The sequence below is a fragment of the Pseudopodoces humilis genome, chromosome 1 (genome assembly GCF_049639895.1).
Source record: "Pseudopodoces humilis isolate 2021_Gansu_Grassland_sample_001 chromosome 1, ASM4963989v1, whole genome shotgun sequence".
NCBI lineage: Eukaryota > Metazoa > Chordata > Aves > Passeriformes > Paridae > Pseudopodoces > Pseudopodoces humilis.
In genome coordinates, this window is record NC_142200.1 from 100,947,018 (window position 1) to 100,960,725 (window position 13,708).

General features: G+C 37.1%; 1 protein-coding gene across 2 annotated transcripts in view; it reads right to left on the reverse strand.

The window, feature by feature from the left end:
- TPK1 (thiamin pyrophosphokinase 1) overlaps positions 1-13,708 on the reverse strand; it is a 296,584-nt gene that overhangs the window by 97,016 nt on the left and 185,860 nt on the right. For both annotated transcript variants that reach the window (XM_005519092.3, XM_088064081.1), the window contains one exon: positions 9,871-10,017. In XM_005519092.3, coding sequence (XP_005519149.2) covers positions 9,871-10,017 — 147 coding nt within the window. The remainder of the gene's footprint in view (positions 1-9,870; positions 10,018-13,708) is intronic.

The window sequence follows — 13,708 nt, forward strand, 5'->3', positions numbered from 1 at the left end:
TCATGTCCAGCCTCCCAAACACCAGCACCTTCAAGTCCCTCTCAGCAGGACTGCTCTCAATAATTCCTTCTTCCAGTCTCTACTTACAACTGGAACAGGTGCACTTGGACTTGCTGAACATCATGAGTAAGATCGTGGGTCCACTTCTCAAATTTGTCCAGCTCCCTCATAATTTCTGATGGAAATTTATCCATCAATGGTTTAAAGCAAATTACTCTTGTTCTAACACTGGCCTCAAGCTTAACCAGACCTGGTTTAGCTCCCTGGCATTCAGAGACAACTGTCATTTCTCCTTTCAGCATTTTCTTCTCTGAGTTTACATGAGAGACTACACTTCCCTTTGTAAGGTAACAAAAACATAAAAAGAGGTTAGAGTAGACAGAACCACTATTTCTTGATGTGGCCACAGTCTTCTGTATCAGGAGATTTCCAAATTCTTCTCAACAGATATGTGTACAATGGTTCTAACATGTCTAATGGTTCTACCCATGTCTCCATAAGTGTCGCAGAATCACTTAGGTGGGAGGGAGTCTCGGGAGTACAGCCTTCCCATCAGGTTTTGAACACTGTCAGGGACAGAGATTCTCTGGACAATCTATTCCTGTATGTAATTTGTAATTATCTTCAGAGTAGAAACTTTTCTTTATAGTTACCCAGAATCTTCAATCTCAGTTTAGGGCCACTGTCTCTCATTCCTCTGCTGTGTGTCTCAGGAATAAGCCTAGCTTCATCTTCTTGAAACCCCCTCATAGATCCTGGAAGATTATTTCCAGACTCCTTTTCTTGCTTTTAACAGAAACATATTCACTCCAAATCCCTTGATTTTAGGATTAAGAGTAGGAAGCCTGTGCACTGCCCTGAAGGTCATTGACCCAACTGCAGTGCTGGCAAGTATTTTTGACTGGAGTTGTCATGAGAGTGACAGACACATTTCAGCCTTAAAAGACAATGAAGAATTCAATCCCTGATCCCCATCTGCTCTTGGGATGTTTTGTTAAAGCAGAGAGAATCCTGAAGTAGTTTAATCAGTTGTTATCAACATGAAGAAAATTTAGATTGCCAAGTCAATCACTTCCCATGGCAAAGCTGAATAGTTCTACCTAAATCTTATTTATCAGTGTAGTACAGCATTTTCCCTAGAAATTCTGATATTACCAAATATTATCATTCTTCTGCCCTGACCCTTTTTTAATATTAAGTGTAAATGTTGAAAATCCATACAGCTGACACCACTGCCCTGGCAGATGCAGAATTAACAGTGATACTGTAAGGGATTGCAAAACCCTAAACCATTTCACAAAGGGATTGAATTGAAGAGATAACACATTTTCAAATATAACTGAAGCTGGAATACAGATGCTCTCCTTCTACAACTTCAAATATTACCAGTACTCAGATGTGAACAGAAAAGACCATTATTAAATTTACCTCTAAAGGATTTTATAAACCCTTTAGGTCAACAATTAAGTGCTCAGCATTTTAATTTTTTTCATTTTGTAGTAGAAAATAATTTATCACCTACTATCACTTCAATTTTTACTGTTATTTACATTCAGGTTAGGGACAATAGTATTGATTTGCCCTGCTATGTTTTTGATCGTATGAAATAAAATATTTTCCATTAGTTTTTCTTTCCAAATAAGGTTCTGTCACAGATTACAGACTTCTGATACTTGCTAGTTTCCCTATAGAACTTTCTGTAACTCAGGCAGGGAGTGAAAAAATTGCATGCCCCTAAACTATTGCTGATATCCATTTAATACTCAAAGAAGAAACTTGCTACTGCAGAACTCTGATGAAATTCACCTCAAGCAAGGCAGTAAGATGCCTTGAGAAAGAGTGTCACTTACTGGGTAGAGCAGAATCCCAGGACTTGAGAAATTTGGGCTAACACAATACAGCTGAACAAAGAGTTACAGCACAGCAATGATTTCAGGGTGATGCAAAGGCACACTGTATCACCCCAGTAGATTCCAGTACTAAATATGGGGCCACTTTGGTCATTGGGACAATGAAATAAGGATGAAACATTGTGAGACCCAAGAGGAATATGATTCTATGATTCTGTGTATAGATCAAGCCAGAATGACTGGGCATTGATGAATTAACGCTTCATAGCACACAATTGTGACTGCTGGGAGGAGACTTCAGGGTAGCAGTGGCTGCTTAAGTTAAAGCTAGAACAAAAACTTTTTTTCCAGCTAAAGCTAGAAGTTTAGACAAAACTGAACTAAAAAATTAAAATAAAATGATGTGCTGAGAAAAGAAAGTTGATAGGATCCAAGACAAATCCAGAGGGAAAAGAAAGGGAAAGTGGAGAAAACAAGATTAGATAAAGTAAGATCTTGCAGTATGATGACTACTTAAATGGCATCTGATAAGACAAGGCACAGAAAGTGTTGATAATTATTCCTCTGAGTCCACTTCTTCATATCTAATGGTTGACCTTGAAATTCAAAACATTGCTTTACTCCTCTCAGGTGTTAGATGGTAGACAAATACTTTAAGTCATAATCATAAAAGTACTACAAAATCAATCTGCAAAGTACCAGTCTATGACACCTTCATACAGACAAGCATTTGCATAATGTTCCTTTTCTAAAGTATAAAAATATGCCACCTATTAGAAATAGAAAGCTTATTGAATTATGTACAAAATATTTAAATCTTTTGGTCAAATTTGGAATCCATATTAACAGTCTTTTAAAGTGCTTTCGCCTTTTTTTTTTTCTTTTTGGCCAAAAATCTACTCACAAAAGGCTTAGAAATTCTTTAGCTTGCTACAAAATCCCCATATAGGAGTAAAGTCCTACCTGGGAAAAAAACCAGACAAAACTGGAAAGAACACACACACACACACACATTCTCCAGCTTTGTTCCATTCAGTTACATTCAGAATAAAGATAAGTGAACAGAGAGCAAGTGAAAATATTGCTGTGGTCTTTCTTAGCTTACCAATATTGTCAAAACAGGATACCAGCTTCCTATGGATCCCAGCTAATGTATCAGCTCCTACCAATAAGCAAATGTCAAAGACAAACATTTTGTATTTTGTTCCTGGCCATTTAATGTAAAGCAGAAGAATTGTTTTATAGTACTTGAAATTATGAATACTACATAGTACACAAAAGCATCAGACCACTGCAAAAAGAATTTTGTTAAGGGAGGGGATGAAAAGATGGATTAAGATTTTGAAGGAAAGAAAAGTAATTTACAAGTTTGGGGGGAAAAAACACCAACTAAACAGCTCTAAGACAATCAGCTTTGTAGCAAAAAACTTCTTGTGGTTTCCATAAAGCAACAAAATAGATGTTATCATATTGACAAGATCATATCACAGCAGCTAGGGGCAACAACAACGAGCAGGAATCTCATTGGAAGAGTTTTATTTAGGGCCAAGGTTCTTCTTGATGATCATCCATCAGCAGCTGCAGTAACTAATTAAAAATCTGGACAAGTATCGAAAAAATTTGTGAGCAGAACTGTTGACACATACAAAGTGCAAGCTATTGATTGAGAATCACACTGGATGACTTCAGAATTTATAAATACCTATGTAATCCAATTAGACTCCTTACATCATCTTCTCTTGCAGACACCATTAAGATGTGAACTTAAAAACAGCTGTGTGATTATCATGTCCTGCTATAGAGTATAATTTTTCTAAAAAATTATGAACAGATGAAAATTTTATTTAATAAAGACTTTTTCACTTGGCAATGATACTTTGGTATTTTTCTTTCCTCCTGAAAGATAGGTACTTTATTAAACTGGTTACCTGCAAGCTAACAGATTGATTTATGATTTTTTTGTTGTTTGTCTTCCTTATAAAGAAGAAATCCATAACTATTATATGTCATCCATAAAGTTGATGCAGGTTGCACTTTTAACTGATGCTAAATAAACTGTTTAAAAGGATTTGACTATTTCAAAAGCTAATTATTATTTCCAAGGTTCTATATAATCTTTTTATATTTCACACTACAATTCTGCTGATGTTGGAATAGAACAAAGTTACAGAGAATGTAGCTGTTAAGAGAAAATCAACCCAGAAGCTTCCTTTTGTAACAGTGAGAAGCAAGACAACTAGTAGATATTTTCCAGGTCAGAATGTTATTGATAAATATGAATTAATTCTGAATCACTGATGTTCAGTAAAATGGAGAAATCCTGTGCAAAAACATGAAACAACACCACTTCATAGACATGAATTACCATGAAATAAACCTAAGTCCTTTAGATCTGTTGCCTTTTGTAGGTCACATTTACACAGGCCAACTATATTACCACAGGATATGAATGAATTGGTCCAGCTGGGTTTTCCCAGGAAAGAATAAAAATACAGACTAGTTTAAGTCTTATTTTAAGAACAGAAGTTGAGCTGTAACCAAATCCTCAAAGTTTCTTATCAAAGAAGGAAACTAAAGTAACTTTTTTTTTTTTTTTTTTGTCTGAGAAGCCACTTCAATGTAATACTAAACCTCTGGAAGCACAAAACCCATTTCTGCAAGGTTTTCTGTGAAGAACTCAGGCTCCCAGAGCAAGGTTGGATTAAGACTTTTCCCCAGCTAATATTTTTGACATTGCAGTGTCTCTGTCCAGTTGAATAACTGGCTTTCTCACTGAAGTCACAAAAAGAGGTATTTATCGAAAAACAAGTTGTGTATTTGTGAATTCCACGAGGAGCTTGAGGTGTAGAGACTGACTAATTTGTCAGGTAGATTGACTTCCAGTAGTGCTCTTTGAGAGAAGGTACCAAAAGAGAGAGAGAGCCTTTCAGGACAATAAAAGCTCTAAGCATTAAATGCAAGTTTAAATATTAGATATATGTTTAAATGACTTCGTTTACAATTGCAATCCTTTTGAAATTGAATTTACCCATCAAAAATACTTACCTAGGAAAAGGAGACATTAAATTTCCAGATCACAGAATTATACCCCATAGGAGGCACATTAATTAGGATTTTCTCCACTGAGTGCAAGTCAGATCTGCTTCATACACATATGAGGTGGTACAGAACTGATCAGAAAATTCATTCTTGAGGTTCCTGCAAATTTCAAGAACTGGCTGCCAGTGAAAAACTCACAAGTAGAAGATATATACCCTGAGCTTCCCCTTAAACTTTACAAGCACAGACAAAAAACCAAATCAAATAACATTGGCACAGAGAACTGGAGCAACAAACCCCTGCAAAGTTTCTGGTCTTTGCATCTTCTGTCACATCTGCTGCAGTGTCTCCATCTAGGAGTAGATTTTCATGCCAAGTCACTCTGTCTGCATCTGTAAATTGATTCAGGTAATAGCTCTGGAACTCAAGCAACCAGCACAGCAGTGCTCATGTGCATGTGGCTGTTCTCTCTTGGCCCCATGACAAGATGGTCCCTTCCAAAGGCTTTGCAAGCAGCTCCTGGCCTGTGCTAAACCCGAAGCGTGCCCAGATGCCATCTGTGAGAAGGATGGCTGGCTCCCACTGAAACTGTGCTTGGGACCATGCAAACTAATTATCTGCACAGCTTCCTGTATGGCAACATTTATGTTAATTAAGGGCCTTGCTAATGCTGTTGTTACTATTACTATGATACTATGTTCCACCCCAGTGCAGAGCAGAGGATGTAACAGCATTTTGTAAATAACCAAACGAGCCTCACAGTACCCATTCAGAGAACGACATGGGTTTAACCCAATTTACAATCTAGGAGACTGTTGGATCAAAAGACGACCCAATACACTTCTCTTCAAGGAAATGGTGGTAAGAGCCAAGAATAAGGGATGGGATTCTTGAATCTTACTGCTCACATTTAGCTGCTGGGCCACTACCTACGATGTTAAATTATTCATCATTTCTTACAGGGAAAGCAGGCTTGCACTCACAGGAAAAGCTGGGTGAAAGAAAAAGGGTTATGAAAGTATTCACACACTCTTTCAAAAGAGTTAGTTAACTGACAAAAATATGCTGCTGTAATGCATTTTCATGTGTAGGCAGCAATTCTTCTCAGCATCCTAGGGCTGGAATCCTGTGTAGGGAAAGCTCAACTGCTCAGTATATGTAAAAGACAGGCCTCATTAACTCTTGGACATCTTCTCATTTCTTGGTCATAAATCCTATTACCTTGTATTACAAACTGCCATAAAACTCAAAGATAAAAGATAATTTATGCTCAGTGTACAGAAGCTAATGTTTCTGTACTCCTGAGAAGCACACAACCAGAAAATGAGAAAGTATGTATGTGAAACCTTAAGCCATTCATATTGAGCATGGGTAGCATGATAAACATGACTCTAAGGGCCTTATGCTCTTCAGCCAGGGTATAGTCTAATGGTAATTGATGTTACCAAATTTCAAACATAAAATGTATGAACTCTTGCATAAAATATCCTGCTTATAAAGACTGATTAATCCTTATTAAAAATTCAAGATTTCCTCCCTCCCCCACTACAGAATGAAATATGACATCTATTCAGTACACAGGTACATTTTTTTTCTTTTTTCTTTTTTTTCAAACTCCAATCATCATGTAAAAAAATGCTTCACAACAACTATCACATCCTAAAATTCTTACAAAGTCTCCCTATTTCTGCTTCCTTTCCTAATTAGTGTTGCCTGGCACACAAAAAGTAACAGCCCTTGGAGTTGGCAGAATCAAAGGCAGCTCAATCTTTTATTTGCTTTTTCTCTGAAGCAATTCAAATTCTTCAGACTTTGGCACCAATTTTAACTGTGTTGGTTATCTGCTCAAAGGAATATTTTGCTTTAGTGAAGACTGAGAAAACGTGCTCATTTAGGCTGCTTGTCATTAGTTTTCCCTTCCCATTCAGACAAGAGAAAATCTTTCACTGTCAATTTATAAATTCTGTAGCTACAAACTATATTCTCATTGTTTGGGCCCTTCAATAGATGCAAATAATTTCACACCTGCTTTCTTTTCTTAAATATGTTTTTAGTGGTTTGACATTTATTGGAATTAATTTATCTACATTTACATACTACAGTCTATATATCTACATTTCAATCTCCCACCCATTTTCTTCATAGAGATTATGGAGACAAGTGTTTATGGGATGTAATTATTGTCATGTGTTTTCTCATCCCTTGCAGGAGGTCATCCTTAAAGGTCAGAAATGAACATAAGAGAGTTTACTTCCTTGTAGTTTTCTTCACTTTCCATGCCAAAACATTTTTATCAATATATTTCAAACACCTTGCACTGTCTGTCAGTCTATTTCCCAGGAGATGCCTCAGTACTCAAAGTTCTAATTACTCTTACATTCAGTACTTGGATAAGTAGGAAATGATAATGTTATTGGCTGATCAAAAAAAGGCTTTGTTTACCTGGTCCACCTTCCCTGATAGTCTGCACAGGATCCCAAATCAGGCATTGTCCTTGCTGTCTTCCTCTTACAACCCTGAAGACTTTTAGCAAGTCCATAATGTTCCCTGCAATGCTGTGGACTCTTTAAAAGTGTGTTAAATATTGATGTATTTCTTCTACCATAACCTTCTATACCAACATTGTAACAATGTGAAATCTCTTTCAAAAAATTCATACATTTTTGGTGGCCTTAGATATCTACTCACACCATCCTCATCTTAGTTTCTGCACTGGTAACTATAAATTTAGCAGCTTGACTTGTTACTCCCCTTGTTATCCTTCGTAGGGGTCTTAAGGAATTACCAGTTTATCTGCTGTATCCAAGTACTTTAGGCTCTGCCTAGGTAGACATGACAGAGAACCACTCTCCTGCTACACTAAACCAAAGGCTAACATTATTTGGAAGCAAAACCATAATTATATTTTGCTCACATATTTTATCCAAAGAATCCAATAAAGATCAGATTCTTCTTCCCAAGAGAGAAAGGTTGCCATTCTACACTTATAGAAAAAACAACATGCTCTCAACTTTATCATTTGCATCAGCATTTGAATCTCAAAACCTTGCTTCATTTATTGCACAGTTTCCAGACTTGCATTTCGAACAGTCAGTGGGTCTCCCACTGTGTTAAACTCCCTCCTACCTTGATTTTAAATTACAGAGGGAAGAGGAGGAAAAGAGAGAATGTCATGATTGTGGTTGTTTGACAGAGAAAAATATCAAGCTGAACTCCATTAAACAAAAAAAAAAAAGAAAAAAAAGAAAGAGAGAGAGTACTTCTAAGCTTAGGATCCTTATTTCTCTCAGTTTATAAACTATTCAGTTTTTAAAAGAAAAACAACTATGCAGGATTATTATTATTATTATCTTGAGGTACCACAACAGTTGACTGAAGATGCCAACAGTGGCAAGTTTAAACCAACAATGAAAAGCAATTTTGTGTCAAAGTGAGCACTAAGATTGTTTAAATGGCCTGCCCCTATATCTGCCCCTTATTTCTGTATGCTAGAAACAGCCTGAAATTTCCTGTGGAACTCTGCCCATCTACGAAAAAAATATTAAATGCTTTTTGTATGGCATTATTAGAAATAGAATAAAGAAATTTCCAACAAAATTACAAACAAAACAATTAGCAACCTCCCATTTCTATTTAAAATGCAAAGATCATGATTTTTTTTTCAAGTTGTAAGGGGTTTAATTATTCATGGAAGACTCATGAAAGCAACCTTAGGCATGGCATTTTAAAGCCGCTTATGGAAAAGATGAATAAAAATAATTAGAAATCTTTCCAGCCTTAGCAAGAGTTTTGTAAATTAAACTGGAAATTGTCCAGTTTATCTCAGCTCTTTAACATGTTCTTAAAAATACCCTAAAGGAAATTTACAGTGGTCAGTGAAGTACTGCACTCACAGATCATTTACAAGCGAGTTACTCCCCACTTTTAGATTTTAACCACAGTTATCCTTTATTTCTCTTTCCCCCTCACTCTGCTGCCTCCATCTATTCAGCTGTGCAACTAGTGATCAGAGTAATTCCTCATCATACTGGCAAAAGAGCTCCTGTGCCTACTACCTTTCCTGTAGACACAGAGCTTCAAATTGTTAATAGAGCACCTGCCCCTGTGGCTTTAAATCTATAATCTCATAGAACTTCATTAATGCTTTTCTCAAATTACACTGAAGCACATCTGGTGCAAGGTTGTGTCAAATTTACCTGTGAATGTTATTTATTTTAATAGAATAAGCTTTCCAACAGAAATTGGGAAAGTTAGATAAGCTTTTAGAAACCTTGCCAAGGGGAAAACGTATTTTCCAAAAAATAAATTAATCATTGTTAGAGAACAGTGTTTGATGTTTAGATTTGCCTTTAATTTAAATCTCAGAAGCAGAAGATCAGCAAGATATTTTGTGTGTGTTGTTTTATGAATCAATAAATGCAATAACAGATCTGAGAAACCACAGAAATAACACATCTTAAATAAATTCCCTTGTTGATGCTAGATGGATTCCCATCATAATGAACTGCACCATTTGGACTGCATAAGAGCTCTGCCTGATGTGTATGTCAGGAACTCCCTCAGAACATCCTCTTACATATTTTCTTTGTTCCTCTTATTAGAGACATCTGCATTGCTACTCAGCAAGCAAAAGGGGTGTGTGCTAATTTTAGACTTACTGGAATCTAATTTAAAAGGTTATTTTTTTTTTCCATTTATAATCAATATTCCATATTTACCTAATTCAGTTTTCATACTTTCTGGTTTTCTTGTTTCTCCCCTTTTATACAAATCTATCACGAACAAATTAAACATAACCTTTTCCAAAGGAGGAACTGAGAGCCCATAGTTTTCTGTCCCCATCCCTGCAATGTATTTTTTATTTCAGCTCTGACTCTACAGAACACAACTGATAAAGTGAGCATTTAATGGTGCAAGACCTATGGTGTCAGGGTGGGTGGAAGGTCAGTTTTATTACAAAGTAACTTCTTACAACACTTACGGATTGAAGCAGGTAAATCAGTGAGCACTCCTGGATAACTATCACCGGAGAAGGAGTGATATTCGTTGCATGAAAAAGTGTTTCCACCGATGCCATTATTTGGTCAAAGCGTCCTCCAAGTCCACCCAAAGTCACAATCACATCGACCTAAAAGACAGAACAAAAAGACTCACCATGAAAACTCTCAGGAATGATCTTTGGACTCTGAAAAACCACAATAAAATCAGTTTGATGAAAAAAAAAAAAAGAAAGAAAAAGTAACTACTGACTGTAGAAAAGCAAATGTCAAACACAGTTATTTACTCCCATTACCGATAAACACCATTATGTGATTTTCAAGCTGAGCATTAAAGAACCATAAATCCATGGCTAGCATGTTGCACTTTTAAAAGGACATAACCCTTCTCCCTAAAATACAGGCCAGTCTTCAAAGGTACTTACCTGTCTGTCCCGAATATATAGAGTCTAGGATGTATCACACCACACATAAGCTCCTTGGGTAAGTGTACATCCGAGCCATAGAATCCCCAGTTCTTTACATGATTTCATTATTATACTCACAGTTCACAGAGCAAATAAAGCAAATATCAGGTTGGGCCATTTATGTGTCATTCTCATTCCTGCCACACAGCATTTCAATGTACAAGCAAAACCACTCAAAGGCTGGCCCTGCTCAAGATTGAAAGTACCACCGTTTAGGAAGTTCCGCCTCAAGTGACTAGGACATCACCTCCAGCTGTCAGGGACAGACAACCACAGGAGCACTCCCTAGTCCCAGTCACACAGAAAACACCATCTTGACTGCTGACATCTGACTGCTTGCAATATGCCATGGAGTTGGACTGCTCCTGCTCAATTCTCTCACACAGGTGTTCCAGACTCTGAACACTTTATTTCCTATAAGCAGAAAGGGAGTATTCAAAAGGTTTGGTTAAGAGCTTTGGGGTCCTTAAATAAAAGGTCACTGAGTGCAAAGTATTATTATTATTATTACTTCCATAATGTAGACCAGTTATGTTCAGTAATTGTATTTTAAAAAGCTAACACTAAGTCATATCTAGGGCCCTAAGACATTGCAGCTCTGAAGTCTTTAGAAGGTGTTTTGACAATGGCCATCTGGTTAAGTTTCCAACTTTACAGAGCTTAAATCTATGGCTTCTGTGATTACATGAAATTTTACTCAACCCAAGAGCCACATAATGGTGCTCTGTGTATCTGGAATGATGTATTAATAACATCAGCTTCATTTTTATTACCAGGTCTAGGGCTTTATGATTCTGTTGAATATTGTTTTGCATGAAAATTAAAGTCTTGAAGAGATATACCAGCTTTCTCATCACCACCTGGAAAATTCTTCAGAGGCCAGAGTGGATCAATATAACACATTATACTAGCAGCAAACACTGAAACAAAAAAACCCTCTCCTTGTACTGCTGACAGCATGTATTTTCTGTGCAGATTACAGATCACACAGACCAAATGTACAACCAAGAGAATATGAATGGTAAGGAAACCTATCCTTAAACAGAAGGCAAAATAGCAAAAGGTAAAAAGCATGTGTTCCCAGTTAAGCCATAATGTCGTAATATATTTTCGCTTTTATTGATTCCACTTTAGAAACAAAGTGCTTTTGTTTGACTGGTGATGACTGTGAGTTAAAAGGGTGGATCAATTCTCTGAAAATAATACTACTAGTAAGACTCCCATCAGTTCCCTACCAGACAATCAGCACTAAAATGCTCCCCTCCTTCCCCAAGAGAGGCCATGGCAAAATTCAGCTATACTAACCTGGAACCACAGTGAACTTAAGGTGGCTTGATAAAGGATTAGGGTCCACATTTATGTTGTTTTTCTTCTAAGCAATGGGACTGAAGCTCAAATATTAGCCTAGATTAGTCCTCTAGAAACCAAGCAGCTACTGTATAGTTTATTTGTATATATATATCTCACCATATGTGAACTTGTTTGTTTTGGCTTTGATGATTGGTACCAACATAAAAGGTAAGAATTAAGGAAATACAGAGTTCCTTTGGCTAGGAATTGAAATGATGCAATAGCATTCTAAATGTGTCTTCTTTCCATTGTAAACCCTTGTTTGTTAGTATCACACATGTTCTTCCCATGAAGTACAGTACCCAGCTCAAGTGATGAAGTGCACAGAACTGCAGAGTTCTGAGGCAGAGACTGACAGAGCACTGCAAGTGGAAGAAAATTGTAGCAAAAAAAACCCAACTTCTTATATTTTCAAGTAATACAGAATCCTGCTAAAAGTCCTACTCCTTATTCAGTTGCAACAGTGCAGTCTTGTGAACTGGTTAGCAAAAAGGAAGAAAATAAAACAAATATAGCATGGAGTAGACATATTGAAAAGGCATTCATAAACCAGAGGTATGGGGTTGAGGTGTGCTGGGAGAAGGCATCTTCTGAAGATACCAAAGATATCTGAAGAGGGAATATATCTATTATTTAAGGTTTGCATGGATTGTGAAAATGAAAAACACAAGTATGTGACAGGTACGCAAACAAACCCAGCTGGAGTATGAGAGGAACAGACAGAGAGAAAAACTAAGATTCTGCACTTGTATGACAGTTTACAGCACCACTTTTCACTGGATAATCTTGGCAGAAGTGACAGGCATCCAGACATTGCAGGACTTTTAGAGCCTTTATTTGAAGGTCTAGTCATTCACACATTGTTTATTTAAAAAAAAACCAAAAAAAACCCCCACAGGCTAAGTGCAACCAAAACCTCAAGAAACTTTTCATCCTAAAGCCATCATGACTGTTAAAAAAACCCCTCAAAAACACACCAAAATCATGAACTAACAAAACAACCAGTTTCCTCCCTGCAATCACTGCTCCCGTCATCCTGCCAAGAACTTAAGAAAATGGATGCACCATGAAAGCATGTACACAACTCTTTGTCATTCCACAACTTAAGGCAAAGTGAATACCCAAGGACTGGTACATTTAGATATTTCCACACTACAGAGAGGAAAGGCCATTTGTTTTTGCACTATGATTTCCTGAATAGCATAGGCCACAGAATTAATCCTGCTACTGCTAATCAGCCCAGTGGGCAACGTTTGACTAACACGCTGTACTTCAATTGAAATGTCCATGCTTCACTTAAATGTCCCATCACCAGTCCCCTTACACCATTTGTTTTCACACTGTGTTGTTCATTTCCTGAAAAAAAGGACATAAAATCATAAATAACTACAGAGGACAGCTTAGACCATTGCAAGCACATTCTCTTGGACTATCTATAATCTGAATTAAATCACAATATCTTTAAAGGCTATAAAACCTTAACTTAGAAATTGAAGATCTAAGGGTAGGATCCAGTCATCTTTAAAAGATACACCCGTAAGTTATTATGTCTTGAGAAAGTTCTAGAAGTCACTATCAAAGAGCAGGGCAGTTAAAAGGAGAAGGAAAGCATACAGCACAACTTTGTGCTGGCAATTCAGGGATCTACTTTTTCCTTCTCCTGCAAACTGTAATTTAGAGGGTGCAGTAACCGAGGGCAGCTGAGGCTCTCACCACATCAGAATGAAGTTGCTCAGGTTCCTGCTTCCACTCACAGAGACTATTGAAATGGACAACCTGCTGGCTTGCTAAACACTATGAAAGCTGGCCCAGCTGACATTCCTCTTTCTGGTAAAAATTGGTTAAATACAAAGAATATTTTCACTTTATGACTGAGGAATATGCATTAAGGACACAGAAAGCTGGGAACTGCCTGGAGTGGGTGAAAAGAGTGCAATACCTAGCTCTGCAATGTCAGCATCACCATGACATGTAAGAGTGAAGTCCAACGCTCAAACTGACAGGA